This window comes from Podarcis pityusensis, assembly GCF_964106645.2.
Source record: "Podarcis pityusensis genome assembly, chromosome: 7".
Lineage (NCBI taxonomy): Eukaryota > Metazoa > Chordata > Lepidosauria > Squamata > Lacertidae > Podarcis > Podarcis pityusensis.
Window position 1 is genome coordinate 67,907,511 of NC_138031.1, and position 19,932 is coordinate 67,927,442.

General features: G+C 42.5%; 1 protein-coding gene across 2 annotated transcripts in view; it reads left to right on the plus strand.

Annotated features, from left to right (window-relative positions):
• BCL2 (BCL2 apoptosis regulator) overlaps window positions 1-19,932 on the plus strand; it is a 108,995-nt gene that overhangs the window by 17,265 nt on the left and 71,798 nt on the right. Inside the window, exon 3 of one of the 2 annotated variants that reach the window (XM_081015028.1) lies at window positions 814-921. The exons of the other annotated variant lie outside the window; for it this stretch is intronic. Within the exon in view, the coding sequence (XP_080871154.1) occupies window positions 814-819 (6 nt within the window). The 3' untranslated portion in view covers window positions 820-921. Of the gene's footprint in view, window positions 1-813; window positions 922-19,932 lie in introns of those variants that run through there. 2 annotated transcript variants of the gene reach the window in all.

Genomic DNA, 19,932 nt, shown 5'->3' on the forward strand with positions numbered 1-19,932 from the left:
ACAGTTTTACAGTGATGGGGGATTTTATAAGACCATTAGCTAGAACTGTGCTTTTATGTAAAGGATGAATAAAAGTATAATTGAGGAAAGAATTGCATGGATTTATAAGCTTATAAACAGATAAACTGCATTTTCATGCTGGTGGTATGTATTTTAAATACTGCATAACTGTGCCTCAATTCTCCTCCAGAGGTTTTGAGATTCATAAGAATAGTTCTTTCAAAAGCCCGTTCAATATTTAAGGCTGTGTTTAATGAATGCATGTAAGGCCCCAAAAGCAAGTATAAGGAAAGCTAAAAATTGTGGTTATAGAAATTTTCCTTAATCTGGTTTTTTGAACTCTTGTCTTTCTGCTTGAAAGATTTTTTCCATGAACATGTTGCAGTATTTCTGTTTGTCCCATAAAATGCTCAAGGTTTGGACAGTTTTAGAATCTGGGAATGACTTCACGCATTCCCTCATTGTTTCTACTTGCTATAAAGGCAACTGCCAGAGTGAATGGAAGGGCCTTCTTAGGGATGGCACCCATGCTTTGATGTGCTTTTTCACAGACTCACAGAATCATAGACATGGAAGGGACCACAAGGGTCATCTAGTGCAACCCTCTGCAAAGCAGGAATCTTTTTACCCATGACCATTTACCATTTTTATTCTGCTGTTTTTGTGTGTTTCCTAGCTTTTAGGTTATAGAACTTGGGTGGTTCTGTGTTATGTTGCTTCTTGACTTGATTATTGATAATAGAAATGTATTGCAAAGTTCAGAACTTATCATATGATAAATTACAAGCAAGCACTTGGTGATTTGCATTTCAGATTTAGAGTATGGATCAAAGAAATCATCCTTTAATATTCATGAAGGACGAACTGTGAGACCTGGGAATAGAAAAGCAACAGAACAATTTGTTTTATCCTTCTACTGAGCAGAGCAATAAACTGTAAACATGAATAGATTGAATTGTTGAACTATCTTGAAGTTTTTCGGGGTATGTGCAAATACCAGCTCAAGCAGGCTGTCATTTGTTTAAAGTTGGGGGATATTTTTTGTTTTACCTCTAAAAGAGGCTGTTTTCTTATTTTAGACACACCCTTCATGTTCTTTCCACTGTGCATAGAGGCCCAATGACATGTTGTTCACAATATTCTGATGCCTATTTTTATCCTGCAGCTCTGTTCGTAAACAAAGGCACCACGTGTAATCCCCACCTATCCAGCAGAATTATTTCCATTTTGCCTGGTTTAATTTTGGTCAGAATTGACATATAAAAGTGTACTATTTCCATAAAATCATTTGCAGCAGGATGCCTGCAATGTTTGACATGCGGGTCGAAAGTGAGTTTAAACATTTGCCAGGAAATTAAATTGTGAAGGGAAACCTAGACACATTTTAAACAATCAAGACTTAAGGTTTGAAACATCTGCAAGTAAGCTGTTACATGCCTCATGGGTTTTCATTATATTGTTGGGTGTTTTTTCTCTCTTTGCAAACAGTACTGTCCCCACCCACTGCTTTCAGATGAGAAAAGCAGGATGTGCCGATCTTCTCAAGCCATAAACTTCAAGGTGGCAGAAAGCAAAGGTGCAGGCCACTTTTGCTTGTACCTGAATCTTGGCGCATCAGCTCTTGAGTTTAGCCCTGGAAAAGCCTGTGTGAAACCTTCCTCCTGATTTGATAAACCATGTCCCATATTTTTTTCCTCAGAGGCTGTGCTTTCTCACCTATCTCCACTTTATTCAGTGATTTGCTTATTATCACTTTCTGCATATCAATTTTTAATCACACAGTTTTATCTGATGGTATTGTATTTATATTGTGCTGTGTTTTCATCATAGGGTTTAATGCTTTGATCCAAACTTCTGCTTCTCCTCCTCCTCTTGTTGTTTCTGCTTTTTCCTTTATGTCCCATTATATCCTTAGAGTCAGGCAAAAATGACCTCTTGTGTAACCTGCCAAGTAAGAACAGGAAAGAACATTATTTTTTGTTCCTGCTGCTTCTGTTGCATAGCTGTGGAACTCCTTTCCCTTAGAGATTAATTTGATCATTTCCTAGAAGTCATGTTAAGACTTCTGTTTCACCTACAGCTGTTGTTCAATATGCATTGCCATGGTCTTAGTTTAGAGAGTTTTGATACCTTGAGAAAATAGCATACACAGTCTAAAAAACTCTTTTTGGACAACATCTAATTATTTCTCAGGAGTACCTCTATTTCTGTCCATCTCACTGGCTCTACACGGAGTGCCCATTGTGGTCACCAACCTGGTGCCCTCCAGATGTTGGAGACTACAAGTCCCATCTGTCCCAGCCAGAATGGCCCAGCGTTCAAAATATGCCAGACACATTTTGCACCTAACTATCGGCCACTTGTGACCAAGTGAAGATGCCCAGTTGCCAGGATGGCACCTGACGCCTCCACCATCTGGAGGTGCATGCCTGGGAGATCCTTGGATCTTGACTGTTTTCACACACTAGCAACACATCCTGTAGTTATAGTTTGTTATATTTTGTCTGCACAATCAGAATGAAACTCAGGAACTAAAAAGTTGTATTGAAAAATACAACTTTTGAGCCATCTGGCTCCAAAATGGCAACTAGGCATTTCATTTTGGTAACTATAACCCTGGTTTAAGGAACCATTTGGTGCCTAGCTGATATACCTGAGTTTCTAACACTGGAACGGCCAATGAGAAGGAATGATGAGAGGTGCAATCCAGTAACATCTGGAGGACCCCTCTGTTATCAACAATGTAATATTTATCAGAGCGGATACCAAAACACAGATCACTTGGCATAAGAAAGCAAGGTGGCTGGTTGACCGGTGTTGACCGTGTTACAGTCATTATTATTAGGTATATAAACAGTAAGACAACAGATATTCTTAAAATTGGGACTCAAAAGAAGTTCTAATCCATTCCATATATGAGTTTAAGTCGATAGATCTTTCTATTTTAAAGCTACATGTGTAAATCAATATTTCTGAAACAAGATGTGTGGGGATTCTTGGTTTTAGATTGCTTTTAAGATGTTGCTTGCCACTGCAGGTTTTTATCATTAGTTTCATCATTAGTTCTGTGTATTTCTTTTTTAAATCTGCTGCCTGTCAGAGGTATGCTGTAGTTAATTTAAAAGTGTTTTAATCGGTTAATTCACCTGTTCATTGAATTGAGCTTCATAGCCCTGATTAACTTATGTTACTTGTTGGCTCTAGCTAGTAACAGACCTAGTTCTAAATCTTGCATTCCTCATTTCGAAATGGCACCACCAAACCAAGTCTTTGGTGATTTTTGATCCAACAGGCACCAGTATACTGTGTGAATGCAACTTTTAAAATGTTGGGGTCTCATGCCTTGGGCCAGCACATTTCAAATTGTTGTTCCAACCTGACTACAGCTGACAACATGTTTGGGAATTGAAATTGGATACTCTGGTTCTAAACTAGCCTGCTACTAGGATGTGAATCAGATAACTTAACTGAAATTATGGGATCATCAAGTGTCAAATACAGGTGAAACTCGGAAAATTAGAATATCGTGGAAAAGTTCATTTATTTCAGTAATTCAACTTAAAAGGTGAAACTAATATATGAGATAAAAAGACTCATGACATGCTCCAAAATCTCCTGGTAGACGGCTGTGTTGACCCTGGACTCGATGAAGCACAGTGGACCAACAACAGCTGATGACATGGCTCCCCAAATCAACACAGACTGTGGAAACTTCACACTGGACTTCAAGCATCTGGCATTGTGTGCCTCCACATTCTTCCTCCAGACTCTGGGTCCTTGGTTTCCAAATAAGATGCAAAAGCTGCCTCTCATCAGAAAAGAGATTTGGGGAGATTAGGTCCAGGATCAACACAGCCGTCTACCAGGAGATTTTGGAGCACTTCGCAGACGAGCTTTATGGGGATGCTGACTTCATTTTCCAGCAGGACTTTGGCACCTGCCCACACTGGCCAAAGTACCAAAACCTGGTTCAGTGCCCATGGGATTACTGTGCTTGATTGGCCAACAAACTCGCCTGACCAGAATCCCATAGAGAATCTATGGGGCATTGCCAAGAGACAGATGAGAGACATGAGACCGAGCAATGCAGAAGAGCTGAAGGCTGCTATTGAAGCATCCTGGTCTTCCATAACACCTCAGCAGTGCCACAGGCTGACAGCATCCATGCCACACCGCATTGAGGCAGTAATTGATGCAAAAGGGGCCCAAACCAAGTACTGAGTACATATGCATGCTTCTACTTCTCAGAGGTCCAATACTGGTCTATTTGCAATCCTTGTTTTGCTGATTTCATTTAATATTCTAATTTTCTGATATTGTTAATTTGGGGTTTTCATCAGCTGTACGCCATGATCATCACAATTATAACAAATAAAGGCTTGACATATCTCGCTTTGCATGTCATGAGTCTATCTCATATATTAGTTTCACCTTTTCAGTTGAATTACTGAAATAAATGAACTTTTCCACGATATTCTAATTTTCCGAGTTTCACCTGTACTCCCATTATCTTCAGAGGCAATAGATTATATTCAGAGCATTGACCTTCTGGACACTAACATGGTTTTTTAGCAAAGACCACCCACAGAACTCCCAACCAGACAGGTCTCTCCCAGCCATGCCTGAGCATGCCAAGAATTGAACTCAGGACATTCTGCATCCGAAGCAGTCACTCTGCCTCTGAGCTCCAGTCCTTTCCCACAGGAGGTTCTCTTATGGGTCCTTCCACCACTTAGACTGGGGCAGATGATGATTGGGAGGAGAGGTCCAGTTATTGTATCACTTCACATCTCAAATGTCCTCCCTAGAGAAGCTCACCTGTCACCAACTCTGATGTCTATTTTGGTTTTTTTGGTGTTAATGTCTTTATTTGGTGTCTTTAGTTGTCTAGCCCTTCCCAGCATTTTTTACAACTCATTTTCATATTGCTTTTATAATTCTGCTGGATTGTACTGATTTTCGTGGCTGTTGCTCCTGTGCTTTTAATGCTTTCTATGGCATTCTTATCATATCGCTTACTGTTTTTAAAGTACGTGGTACTTTAAAACCCTATAGGCACTCACCTATAAAAATAGATTAGAGAGATGGAGCCAGGAGTAGGTAAAATGCGTAGCTGATCTCCAGTTGGTCTTCCAGTGCTTCACCTTTTTGCTTCCACTTGTGACAAAACTCCTGTTTGTTTAGGCGCATGCGTTTGGTTGGTTCGTATCCAGCACCCTGTTTTACCTTTTAGTCAGTTTGTCACAAATATAGAAGAAATGTATGCAATCTCCCGGTCCATAAGGTAAGGGGCTATATAATAAAGTCCGAGGATAAGGGATTCAGAAGACCAAAGCTGCAACTGTTCATAGCCAAGAGAGAAGTATGTGCTCAAATAAAAGTCTTCTGGAAGTCCCCCCCCCCCCTTTAGCCAGTGACCCAGCAAAATGGGCAAGGTGCTTTTCCATTTAAAACAGTTTTGAATGTGAATGCAAAACAAACTACACGAAGGACTGGTTGTACAGATTATGGCAGGCCATAAGCTATGCATTTTAGTTTTTCCTGTAAGAAGTTGTTTCTTGGTAGCTTAGTTCATAGCCCACTAAATCAATGTGAACCTTTCTCTACTCTCCAAGGGATTCTGGATTAGGCCTGGAATGACTTTCAAACAGTGAATTAATTTGATCTTAATGAGAAGCCAAGTGAAATATCCTCTCCAGTCAGTTTCAACAGGATTTAAAAACAAACAAGCTGCAAAATTTATTGTTCCATTTTTGCATTTTGCTGGGGTGGAACTCAGGTTAAATTCAGTTCAGTAAGCTTGGACTACAACATTAATTTGAGTTGTCTTTCCCAATCATGTATATGTTTATCGTGCTAACGTTAGGGGCCAAATAAGAACCCAGTCCTCCAGGAATTTGTTTATTTTATTGAATTTGCAACAGCGGATCATATTATGGCTTGGGATGTTAATGGATGTACTGTAGTTAAAATGCAATGATAATTACTGCCAACTGTGTGTGCCATATTATTTCGCCCAGTCTTGCCATAGATAGGAAGATAAGCAGCCAATTAGAATCAAATGAATAAAGCACAATAGAATTTATATGAACTGAGATGTACATCAAGAACAGGGACATGAGGAGAGGGAAAGCTTAAAAAAACCATGCAAAGCCTAGAGACAATTGGCTGAGTGCCGTGGCCAGGAATGAAGTTGACAGGGAGGGCTGGAGTCTAGAAAGCTATGGAATTGTGGCCAAGGGAGTAGAGCCATTGACTTAAACTAGTCACGACTAACTTGTCAATTGGTTTCAGTGGGCCTACTCTGAGTGTGACTTGGTTGGGATACACACCACATATTAGTCCAGGATCACGATCCACTACCAGTTCAGAACATGGTAATAACATGCCGCCTGACCCAAATAAGGAGACACATGCATGCAGGCAGACGAATGCAGTATGCAAGTACATCACTTGCATGTACAGTGTCAAAATATCACCCCCGTGAGCTTTAAGGCACCAAGTGAAGGCAATTAAATATCAAAGGGCTTTTTTTAGAGGTGGGGGTGGGGAGGAATTCCAGTTGAATTTTTCACTGGATATTCTGCTGGTCTTTGCTTAATTGAGTCTGAGTGTTGCATTTTCTTGTATTCCATTATTGTTTTAATATTTTTTTCATGAATTTATTTTTGTGCAGGTTTTTGTTGTTGTTTTTTTGGTACATACCGTTTATTAAATTTTCAACATGGGCAGAAATCAGAAGGGCATTTCAGATATGCTTCGAAATGTGCACCTGAGAAAGGAAAATGCGGTTTCTCCGTTGTTCAGTGTGCATTCAAATGCACATCCCCATCACTTACCTAGGACACCTAATTTACGTGCCTGTTAAGATCTTGTTTATCTGCAGCTACTTCTAGATCAGGGGGTTGTGGCGATTTTCAGCAAGGACATTTCCTCTCACTTCTGAATTCCTGGATGAGGTTACAGAAGACAGCGGGGTTTCCTTCTGGAACATGGAAGACAACTCAAACTACAGTGGTACCTCGGTTTACGAACTTAATCCATTCCGGAAGTCCGTTCTTAAACCAAAACCGTTCTTAAACCGAGGCACACTTTCCCTAATGAGGCCTCCAGCTGCTGGTGCCCTTCCACCGTTCAGCTTCCGTTCTTAAACCGAGCTAAAGTTTGCAAACCGGGACACTACTTCCAATTTTGCGGAGTTCGTAAACCAAATAGTTCATAAACAGGGCTGTTCTTAAACCGAGGTACCACTGTACATTAAAATTTTAGCAAGTTTAGTCTCTGCCCTGGCCATGTAGGGCCCAGTGTAGAAGTGATGCCATGTTTAGCATAGTCCCTAGAGAAATCAAAATGCTCAGATGTGTTGAAGCAATTTAGATATACAGTGGTACCTCGGGTTAAGTACTTAATTCGTTCTGGAGGTCAGTTCTTAACCTGAAACTGTTCTTAACCTGAAGCACCACTTTAACTAATGGGGCCTCCTGCTGCCTCGCGCGATTTCTGTTCTCATCCTGAAGCAAAGTTCTTAACCCGAGGTACTATTTCTGGGTTAGCAGAGTCTGTAACCTGAAGCGTATGTAACGTGAAGCTTATTTAACCTGAGGTACCACTGTATATGGCACTGGTAGTTACTACACGGCAGACTAGAAACAGTCAAGAGATCTCAGTGGTGCATTTTGAGGCAGTGAAATTGTAGTAATTATGTAGTAAAACGTTGTGCTTATTCCCGTAGTGGTGGCCTCCTAAGGGTAACCTGTGAGTGCAGTTAATGTCAAGCTCCGTAGCAGGATGACTGAAATGTGTTTTTAAAAACGCACATAGGCCTCATTTTGGAACTGTATAGGAACGGCTTCTGCTAATGCAGCCCTTAACCTGGACCTTAAAGTTTGCACATGTGCCAATAAAGACAACTATTTTCCAGCCTGGGATGTTGACTAAAAGCCATTACTTTCCCACTCTTGGTACTTTTTAATTTCCTTTTGAATGTTAATGGATGAATTAAGAAAAATATTAACTAGCTGTAGCTAAACAAGGATATATGTCCCCCCCCCCCAGCTTTGCATGTTCCAAGTCCCAAAAGAGGGATAGAGGAAGGGGAAACAAACCGTGTCTCTGGAACGTCTTACCCGAAAGAGCACATTTGACACAGTGTGTTCTTGCCAATGTTTACAGGAAGCCCTTTTTTTCCATGCCATGTTTCTGTTAGTGCCCATGGCAGCTTTTCTGAGAGGCCTTCATTGTATTGCGACTGGATGCTGGGATATTCTCAGCTGAAGAAGGCGGCACCTTGTGGAGGACGATGTTTGATCTAAGGCCTTGAGGAGCAGTCAGATTCCTTGTAAATTTAATCTGAATAAAAATGAAGGGGTGTTGAGTGATACTTTGGTGTGGCATTTTGGTAATGACTAAGGGATATTGTTTTTATTCTGAACAGATGAAGCGGCAATTCCAGACAATTCCAGAAAGGCAGCATCTTCAGATGCTTCGTGGGATGAAATACTGTTTGTCAAAACATGCCGTGTTCTTTGCTTGCTTGCTTTCTCCTAAACTTCTTCATCTTGTTATTTTGCTTTTCTGGAATCAGAGAATATGGATCGAAGGACATGGCTATTTACTGTAATGCGCCTGACACATTACAATAATCCAGAATGTCTAATACCAAGATGGAGGTCCTCCAGACTTGTGTATTGAGAACGCTGCTTGATGGAAGTGAGTTGTGGGCAATTTACACAGCCACCAGGAGCAACAGCTCAGTGCCTTCCATATGTGCCACCTCAGGAAGATTTTGGGCACCACATGGCAGGGCGAGAGTCTTAAAGATGTGCTCTCCCAAGCCCACATTCCCATCATGTTCACACTCCTTTCTCAGTGACATCTAAGCTGGCTTGGCCATGTCCACCAAATAGAAAATGGCAGGATCCCCAAGGACATGTTCTACGGGGAGCTGGCTTCAGGCACCAGGCCTGTTGGCAGACCAACTCTACACACCCCAATGATTCATAATCTTGCACTCTATTCACTTCATTAAAATACACATACACACAATGCCCGTTCTTAAGCCAGCTCAGCCAAAATACTGGGGTCCACACATAGTGGTCCGTGGTGGTGACAGTGGGGCTTTCAAGGCCTACCACTGATGGTAAGGTGGATGTTGGCTCTGGGTAGCTTGCCCAGGCACCATTGAGTAGGAACTCACTCACATTGCCCTTGATAGGTCCATTCCAACTTGAGGAAGTCCAAGATCAGCCTAATGGCCAACACAGAGTCTCTCACTCCTCACAGCTGTTCCTCTGGCAGAAACTCCCTTCTGAAGGTTCCTCTGGCTGGATGCGGGGCAACACAAGTGAAACCCATCACCCCCTTGTGGCAAGCAGAGTCTCTTTCCCATCACAGTTCACACCACTAAGTAATGCCATCATATTTGAACTCAGATATTTGAATTTAAAATGAATTTCCAGCTGTGTTAAAATAGGGCATATAATCTAGCAAAAACTAAGCATATTTAAAGGTAAAGGGACCCCTGACCATTAGGTCCAGTCGTGACCGACTCTGGGGTTGCGGTGCTCATGTCGCTTTATTGGCCGAGGGAGCCGGCATACAACTTCTGGGTCATGTGGCCAGCATGACTAAGCCGCTTCTGGCGAACCAGAGCAGCACACGGAAATGCCGTTTACCTTCCCGCTGGAGCGGTACCTATTTATCTTCTTGCACTTTGACATGCTTTCAAACTGTTAGGTTGGCAGGAGCAGGGACCGAGCAACGGGAGCTCACGCCGCCAACCTTCTGATTGGCAAGTCCTAGGCTCTGTAGTTTAACCCACAGTGCCACCCACGTCGGAGAAGACGGCTGCATTCCTATATGTGCTTACCCGGGAATGGTTTTTGTCCACGCAAATCAGAAGCTGTAATCAAGGTTTGTGCTTGTCTGGAAGAGACAAACCACAGATCTATTCTCTGGAGAATATATGTAGCATCAACAAATCAACTTCTTCCAAACCCTGCCCCATCAAACTTTAACTGTTTGCAACCCAATTAGACAGGCCTGGTCTCATCATATTGGTCAAGGTCCAGACGCCAGCAGAGTTCATAAATAGCGCCTGCCCTAGACCCTCCCTTTGCGTGGGCAGCTGGGTCTGGAGAATTACCTTTTCAATTTCCCACATTGCCCTCGAGTGATGCCATATTCGGGGGGGGGGCATTGTGGGAAATAGCAGGTGGCAGCTATAAAATGGCACTCCTTGGTAATCTGCATGAGAATAAATTAAATGTGTTTTAGTATTCCAACTGTTGTAAAAGTAGGGTTGTACATATTTCTTGATTTTGTTGTTTTATCTTTCGTAAACCACTTTGCGGGTTTGTTTTTCTACATCAAGCAGTGTATAAATTTTGTGAAATTAATAAATGTATAGATAGTAGAATGGTCAAATAGAAATGACAGGGCTCCTTCCCTACTAAGCAACAGTTAAAGGTGCAGGACCACTGTCTTCTTTTTTGTCTGGCCACCCTAAAACTGGGGGAACCCAGAACATAGGAATGACTCCTTGGAGGGCACTTTCCCAAGATAGAGAGGCAATCTGTACTGCCATTCTCTGTCCTAGTCCCCTTAGCCTTTTGTTCTAAATAGCAGCAAACACACCTGAGAAAATTACAAATCTCTTGGTGCAGTATAACTGCACAAACTACGGTTTCAATGATAGTAAGGTATCATGTGTGTTCTTGTTGCCCTCTGGTGGATAGAGGTTATAGCCCCATTTTAGAGTGGTGGCGCAAGGTTGAAGCATTAGTGTTAGTGGACATGCCCTATTCCAAACTGATTCTGAGACAAATAGTGGTGCTCTCGCCATTTTTATTTTAAAATTGAAGCTATATATTGATTTCCAGATAGTAAAAATATGCACCCTATTTCATACCAGAAAGGTTTATGAATTTGGACACAACCCAACCAAGTCAAGCACTTTTAAACTCCCGTTTGATTTAGCTGGGGAGTTAAGTATGTGCTTAAAACATTCCAGTAGAAATAAATGGGATTTAAAAGTGCTTTAAACTGGCTGGGTGGAACGCTGATTTAAACTTGATAAGTTTTTACTGTGAAATTGCTGAACATACAAACATTTCTTTAGAAATATGCCTTTGCCTCTTTGGGCGTTAGCCATTAGCATTAGCTAATTATTTTATGTTCTATCTCTTCTGTCAGAAGCTGCAAGCTTTTAAATATCAGCTGCTGGAAACCTCAATTGGGGACATCTGTGGGGACATCTGGTTGGCCTCTGTGAGAACAGGATTCTACACTAGATGGGTCACTGGTCAGATTAAGCAGCCCTTATGGGTGGAGAGACTAAAAGTTCTGTGGTATTTTAGATGTAGAGTGAAAAAAACCTTTCGTAGGAAACATTTCTTAGTAGATGCATGAAATAGGCTGAGACGATGATGAGGTAGAGATATACAACAGGATGAATCAGAGATACGCAGAGATATATACACTACTACAGGATGAACCAGATTAACAAGATGGGAGTTAACAAGAAATCTGATAATTGGCTGAATAATAAGCAGGAGTAGAGTTCCTGTAGCTTGGAATTTTGGTTTTAAAGTCTCTGAATAGTGTTAGGCCTGGATAGTGTTAGAATAGGGCTTGCCTGTGTTTGGGCTCTATCATTTGTTTGGAGATCATTGCATCCTTGAATAATGCTAAAACAGTGAAATCACGTGGGAGATTCTTCCATCTGTAGAGAGGTGAGTGTCATGATCAGTTGCAGCAAAAACAGCAAAGAGTCATTGAGACAAATACATTTATTGCCACAAGGCTCTTTGTTGTCTTTGTTTTGCACTTTCCCTGCAGGTAGTGTGATACCAATGTGTGTGATCCCTGCAAATATGTTTTAATGTTCTACAATCCCAGGGGATAGAGTCACGGGGGAAATAAAAAAAACACACTGCCCCTTAGCCTAAAGACCAGCGGGTGAACACTCATGTCTACCTGGACACTGAGGTCCAGCGCCGAGCGCCTTCTGGCAGTTCCCTCACTGTGAGGAGCCAAGTTACAGGGAACCAGGCAGAGGGCCTTCTCAGTAGTGGCACCCGCCCTGTGAAACGCACTCCCACCAGATGTCAAAGAGAACAACAACTACCAGACTTTTAGAAGACATCTGAAGGCAGCCCTGTTTAGGGAAGCTTTTAGTGTTTGATGCATTACTGTATTTTAAAATTTTGTTGGAAGCTGCCCAGAGTGGCTAGGGAAGCCCAGCCAGATGGGTGGGGTATAAATAATATATTATTATTATTATTATTATTATTTATTTTATTTTGTCATGGCAGCACCTCCAGTGTGGAAATACCTACCACCACATTTTTGTGTCTCTCCCATTTTTTTAAAAAGTAATAGTAGCAGCATTGAAAAACATTATTCCCCATCGTTCCTCCTCCTTTGTTTTCCTTTGATTCGCTGTAATCTATATACATAGCACCAGCTTTCTTTCTTTCTTTCTTTCTTTCTTTCTTTCTTTCTTTCTTTCTTTCTCTCTCTCTCTCTCTCTCTCTCTCTCTCTCTCTCTGTCTCTCTCAATTTCTTTCAAAAGAAGCTCCAGACTGTCACATTGAGGGACATCAGGGGATTCCAGCTTAGAACATAGACCAAGCAAGAACGTCCTGTGCCTTAATCGGAACTGGAAGGATGCCTAGCATTTTTTAAAGTCATAGTTTGGCATTCTGAAGATGTGCTTCCTGTTTTGCAGGCATCTTGTAATGAACCTGAGTACATTAAAACAGCTTTGCAATAAATAGCGAGGGAATAGTTGCCATCTCCTGTTCACATCACCTCTGTCTCTCCCTCCCTCCTCTCTCCCTTCCTCTCAGCCAGGAGAAACATAGCCCAGTACCATGAAAACTGCCATGCTGGGACTGGCTCAAGTGGGCAAGGGTCATAGGAAGAACGGACCAGCAGGCACATTTGCCTCCTAGCTGTTCGTGGAGTCAACCAGTCCTCACACAGATTAAGAAATAGGTTGCAGCAGTTCTCATGGCTGCCATAAAAGTGCCTGTGGTCTTGAATATATTTACGTTAAAATTTGGAGTTTATATTACATGTTGGACGAGAATGTGCGCCCTCCAGTTACTCTCATAATAGTCTTGTTGTAAAATCTTTCAAATCAGATGCTTGGTGTGTTTTCCACCAGGGAAAGGAAAGGCATGCATGTAACACGTGCAAATCCTACCCCTGCCTAATTTGTAAGCCATTTCTTGAAAATGTACATTCAGCTTGAAAGGCAGCTTTAAGTCATGATAAATAGTTGAGTCAGGAGTAGGTGTCTCATTCGTTTGCTGCAGAGAAAAGGATGACCTGTCTTCAAAGAAACAATTAAGTTGATTGTTTTCCTCCTATTGTTGAGTTGAAAATAGCTTGCAGTTGTTAGGTCTCATTCCATGCTTTTAATTCAGGAAGCCTCTGTTGTCTGATTCCATGGAAGGCTGCAGGTGAGACACTGTTTGACATTTGCCTTACCCAAGGGGAAGGAGGGAAAAGGAAGCCCAGGGCAACACATGCAACAAGATGCACTCTACCTTTTGTGTCACACATTTTTTGATAGATGTAGAAAGAACAGGGTAAAGGAGTACTTTGCTCTTGTGATTTGCCCCCTACGTGCTTAAAGGAAATCACATGCATTAGAAGAGTTTGTTTTGGAAATACCATTCCTCTCTTATGAACACATAGCAGACTTCCTTGTCCAATCAGGCCCATTGCAAATGACATTCTACAGTGGTACCTTGGTTTATGAACTTAATCCGTTCCGGAAGTCTGTTCTTAAACCAAAGCATTCTTAAACCAAGGCGTGCTTTCCCATAGCAGCGGGGGACTCCATTTACAAATGGAACACACTCAACAGGAAGCAGAACATGTTCTTATTCTAAGGCAAAGTTCACAAACCAAAACACCTACTTCCGAGTTTGCAGCGTTCTTAATCTAAGTTGTTCATAAACTAAGCTGTTCTTAAACCGAGGTACCACTGTATTTGCTTAAGTGCTGGTGAACCCTTGTTCAGTCCTCTTAGCAGACAGCAGAAGCAAGAAGAAGCTGGCACTGAGCAGTTAGCTATATAGCCCCAAGCCATAGTTTAGCACTTCAGGGATTAGTCTGGGAAACCTATGGGCTATCACACCTTCATCTCCAGTCCTTCTCTGGCATAGCTGCGAGGACATCAGAAGCATCCACTTTGTGCTTTTAAACTGACCATGGTGTGTTGTTAAATCTGACAATCTCTGGTTAGTGTTTACAGTGATTTGCCCTGACAAGCCAATTTCCCGGCTCATAAACCATAGCTAACACTAACCACAGTTAAATAATAATGACTTGGATCCTTTGAAGATTTTGTGCTTGGAGGACAGATAGCTTTCAAAGAAGGGGTGCTAAGCTAGGGGGTATATGGGGGAGGGGAGGTCCAGCCTGCGGATTCCTAGCCCCTCTCAGTTGGGAAGAAGCCTGTGATTGTAACCTGACATAGAGAATACACTTTTGTCTCTTTCCATGGCAGTCTAAACAGAAGCTACTCCATCTTCCTGGCTCCTGATCTCAAAGGTCCATTTTTCTTCTACCCTTCCTTCCCCTGGCCTTTTTGTATCTCCTGCCTCTCAGAGCATCTCAGGCTGAAATATTTCTTGTTTCCCTCACCTGTGTAATATCAGAGCTGAGAGGCATTAATCCCCAGTATCACTGCTATAGATGGACTCTAATGGTTAGAAGCATTCTTCCTTTTTACTAGAGATAATCACGCACCATCGTAAAAGTGGCTTGATAGGATGGGGAGGCAAATCAGAGGTGTCATTTAAATGCATTCATAATAGTGATTTATTTGGACACCTAGTATTCTCCCCTGCCACAATCTAAATTCATAATATAGTTTATACAGGAGTAACCCTGAGATGTGTTCAGTGGGAAAGACCCCCACTGAGTTTGTTTTTAAAAGCTGGTCTCATAATAAAAAGTTGGTCTGATAATGTAAACAATATGTAGGAATTAGAAAAGAAAATATGAAAAACCCATTCCTGTGTATCAAAGCTACGATGTGTACACAACAGACTTAATTGCAGTCATTGTTGTAATGAAACAACTTGTCAGATGGCTTACAGTGATGTTTGCTAAACTGGTTTGCATATGTGCGTATTTCATTGAGCTGCCCAGTTAAAGCAAGGCAACAATTTTGCTGATAAGTACTAAAAAGGACAATAACAGATCTGCTAATTGTATATAGCCAGATCACGCTTGCTGAGGATGGATGGAACAAGTGGTTCATGTGATGATATTTGCATGCTAGCTTCCCTCCTTATCAATGGGCATTACATGCTCACGATGGAAAGAGTTGACGCAACGGAAGTTTCAAACAATCTTGCTCTCATGTGATGCTTGCCCATCCTTATGTGAGAAACCAGAATCTACCCAGTTCTTCTGCCCTAATAGAACATCGGAAGTGCTCACATAATGTTCTTTTTGCCCGTAATTCCTAGATAATCAGCTTGGGTCTTTAGTGTTTCTGAAGGTTTGTAGAAGGTTTGCTTTTTTGTGCCAGATGTGCATGGAACATCAGATGTAGAATATGGAATATCATGCTCTTTGTCACGTCTGTGAATCTGTTGCCAACAAAATCACCAAGTGATTTCTCCACTTCTAAAAGCACTCTACGGAGATTAGAATGTGAGAAGTGCTAGCCAATTTTCAAAATATAGTTGATTCTCTACAGCTTTTAACTATCATCCAAGTAAATAGAAGATTAGAGCTGCAGTCCTAAGCACGCTACCTCCGGTGTAAGCCTTATTGAACACAGTGGGGCTTTCTTCCAAGTAAATGCACATAGGATTGCTCCGTAGATTATAGGCTATTTTAAAGGATTTGGTAGGAGGAAGCATTAAAATATGACGCAAATATTTTTTTATTTATGTTTGCATTTATAATTCACCTTTCCTCCAAAGCAATGTGTACGGTTCTCCCCCCCCCCCGTCTCAATTTTATCCCCGGAACGATTCTTTGAGGTTAGGCTGGGAGCTATGAGTGGCTCAAGGTCACTCAGTGAGCATCATGGCAGAGTAGGAATTTCATCCTTAGTCTTCAAGGTCCTAGGGGGCAATCCTATGGCAAGATCCCCCTGGGTACTGCAGATCTCTGGTTTAGCCAGTGTTAAATCCCCAACCCTAGCTCAAAGATACACCAGTGTAACTGCTCATCCTGGCTCAGCTGATGGAAAGCTGGTCAAGCCAAGGGTAGCGTAAATCCCGCCCCCCCCAAAAGGCGTATGGCAATCATGGGATAAGAGCCGGCGTGGGCATAGGCAGCATCTAAACCCATTCAGCTTGGTCACTTGATGTGGTAAGTGTCGGAACAATGTGCGACAATCCACTTATCTGCAGCAAAGGGTGGAATTGAATTCCCAACAGAAACATGGCACAAATCACAATATTAAAGGCTTCTTTTCCTTCTGCCAAGCTTAGGTAGAGCAGCAGCCGCCCCAGAGGTGTAGCTGGGGGGGGGGGGACAGGGTGCACTGGGTACCAGACCATGGTGGGTGGCATTTACCGCGGGGCCTGCAGTGTGCCCAAGCCAAGCTAGCTCCGCCACTGAGCAGCCCCACTGCTGAACAGGGAATGGATTGGGTTCGACTTTACACCTGCTTAACTTAACACTAGCTTGCTTTACACCAGCGTCTTATGCATAGTGTTGCTTCCTTTAAAAGCCCAGCTCTCTGGCCACTGCTCCACGCTGGCTTTCTGAACCCTGGGTGCTTTAATACACAAATCAGCTTATAGACATTTCCAGCATAGACAATCTTATAGACATTCTTGCTTTACATCCAAAGTTGAAAGTCTGACTGTGGCAATACTTGCAATTTTAACTAGTATCATGGGCACCTGTCTGAAGAAGAGCACATGGGAAACCGAGGTTGCCTGGAGTACTGATGAGGCACTGCTTTTTCTGCAGTTCGCTGGGGCGCTTCACAGCATTAAACAAACCACTGCATTAACTAGGATCCCACGGTCTATTTTCAATTACCGTAAGTCCTGTTCAGCAAAGAACCATTCGAATGGTAATTCGAAACTTTGTAGTTACAGGTTCAACCTGTTTACTTCTTCCCTAGTCAGTTCCACTTATTTAGTCATGGATTGCTGGTGTGTGAGTGTGTAAGTGAAAACTATTAAACGACTCATGTCTTTCCTTTTATTTTTTTTTAACCTCTTCTGTTTCCATTATACGAAAAATTCGGTTAAGGGACAGTTCAGCACTGATCTCCCAGCCATGCTGATCAAGGACTATAATTCAGTGGTAGTTATCTGTCTCACATGAAAAAGGTCTTGGGATCCATCCCCAGTATTTCTAGATTGGGCTGGGAGAGATCCCTGCCTGAAACCACAGAGAGCCACTGCCTGCCAATGTAAACAAAATGGATCAATGATCTGATTCACTAGTGCTGCTGTGTACAACAGGCTTAACCTGCAAACAGGTGGACTTCAAATTAAAGGAACAATTCACTGCAGAAGTCTTAACACCATTAGTGAACAGGCTGCTGCTGTAGCTGCACTTTATTCGTGGGAAAGTGCCAGGAATCTCGTATGAAAGCACGTGAGAGGACAACCCAGAAGACATTGGAACACAGTGATTTAACAGCAACATCCTGTAAATTCCCCACAAAAAGTGAGTGGACAAAGGATATCAGTCCCAGAGAAAAGGACCGAATGTGGAAGCAACTCAAGGTTCAAATCTGCGCTTAGCCAAAAATCTTGTTGAGTGCTTTTTGGCCAAGTCACCGCATATTAGCCAACGAGGATAAAGTGTGTGGATGAAATGAGATAACCTCGCTACACTCCCTTGAGCTCCTTAGAGGAAGGGTGGGATGCGAATGCGATAAATATAACAAAAAGGGAACTTTGCCAAGTTTATTAAATAGGTGGTGGTTTGTGCACAGTTGGGTCATTTTAGCAGAACTGGATCACGCCCCTTGATTCTACTGGTTCTATGGAGTGCATTAAATCTGATATCATAATTGTACATGAACGGAGTCTTTTATGCATAGGACAAAGTCATAGTTCAGTTTCAAGGCAAAGTGCCTGTGGACAAACATTTGTTTTTGGGAGATGGGTTCAGAATTACTGCATGGTTACATCAGCACGCCTCTCTGGCAACATCCTGACATCCCTGCCCATTTTCTTCTTCTTCTTGTTGTTGCTATTACTATCCTTTGTGAGTGGCATCAGCTGGTTGAAACTGGCTCAGCTGCTGAATTGTAATGCTGGTGGATTGTGCTGGAGCATTTGTTAGGGAGCTGCTAGTTTGTCCATCACAAACGCTGCACGGATGTGTAAAATGCATGTGATGAAAGCGGACAGAAAGAAGTTTTCCTTCTCTTATAAAACTAGAGATGGCCAGGCGGGGAAGGGAAGTCACCCAGTGACTCTGAACATCGGAAGATTTAGGATAGACGAAAGGAAGTACTTTACACGGTGCATAGTTAAATTGTGGGCTTTGCTGTCGCAGGATGTAGTGATGGCCAACCAACCTGAATATCTTTAAAAGAGATTTAGACCAATTCATGGAGGATAATACTATGCCTGCTCGCCACTATGACTGTGTACTCCTTCCAGTATCAGAAGAGGTATGCCCCTGAATGACAATCGCTGGGAAGCAGAAATGGTGAGAGTGCTCTTGTGCTTATGTCCTACTTGTGGCCTTCCCATTGCCATATGGCGGGTGGTGCTGTGGTCTAAACCACTGAGCCTCTTGAGGTTGCCGATCAGAAGGTCAGCGATTCGAATCCCCACGACAGGGTGAGCTCCCGTTGCTCTGTCCCTGCTCCTCCAACCTAGCAATTCGAAAGCACACCAGTACAAGTAGATAAATAGGTACCACTGCGGCAGGAAGGTAAACGGCATTTCCTTGCGCTCTGGTTTCTGTCACGGTGTTCCATTGCGCCAGAAGTGTAGTCATGCTGGCCACATGACCTGGAAAGCTGTGGACAAATGCCGGTTCCCTCGGCCTGAAAATGAGATGAGCGCCGCAACCCCATAGTCACCTTTGACTGGATGTAACTGTCCAGGGGTCCTTTACCTTTTAGCTTTTTTACCATATGGCATAAGGCATCTGGCTAGCTTTTCTGAAAAGGAGCAAGAGACCACGTGGAAAGGAGTGCATTACAACACAACCATATGCATGTTTACTCAGAAAGTCCTGCTATGGACTCCTCCTGACATCCTTTTTCTTGAGTATTCATAATTTGTGTCCATGATGTTATTGTGGTTATACATGACCCTCTTTCCAATACTGTTTTGCATTTGCTAAAGTTTTGGCTTCCTCCCCAATCAATGCAAGTTCTACTCTCCCCAATTACTCCTCTTTTGTTGCACCCTTCAGATGGTGATACTGTGGTAACATTAGGAAACAGCTAAGGAAGCAGAACGATGTGTGGACAGTCCACTATAAATCCACCACTAATGCGCTTTTTGCTCCAATGACACATGACAGAATACACCCACCCCTACCCACATTAACACAAAAACTCTATAGTTTGGAGGGGCTCTGTGTTTAATGGGGCTTAGTCTCAGGTAAGTATGTATAGCAGTGATGGGAAACATGTGGCCCTCCGTATCTTGTTGGGCTACAGCTCCTGTCATTCCTAACTACAGTGGTACCTCGGGTTGCATACGCTTCAGGTTACATACGCTTCAGGTTACAAACTCCGCTAACCCAGAAATAGTACCTCGGGTTAAGAACTTTGCTTCAGAATGAGAACAGAAATCGTGCTCCAGCGGCACATCAGCAGCAGGAGGCCCCATTAGCTAAAGTAGTGCTTCAGGTTAAGAACAGTTTCAGGTTATGAACAGACCTCCGGAACGAATTAAGTACTTAACCCAAGGTACCACTGTATTAGCCATGTTGAGTAAGGCTGATGGAAGTTGCAGT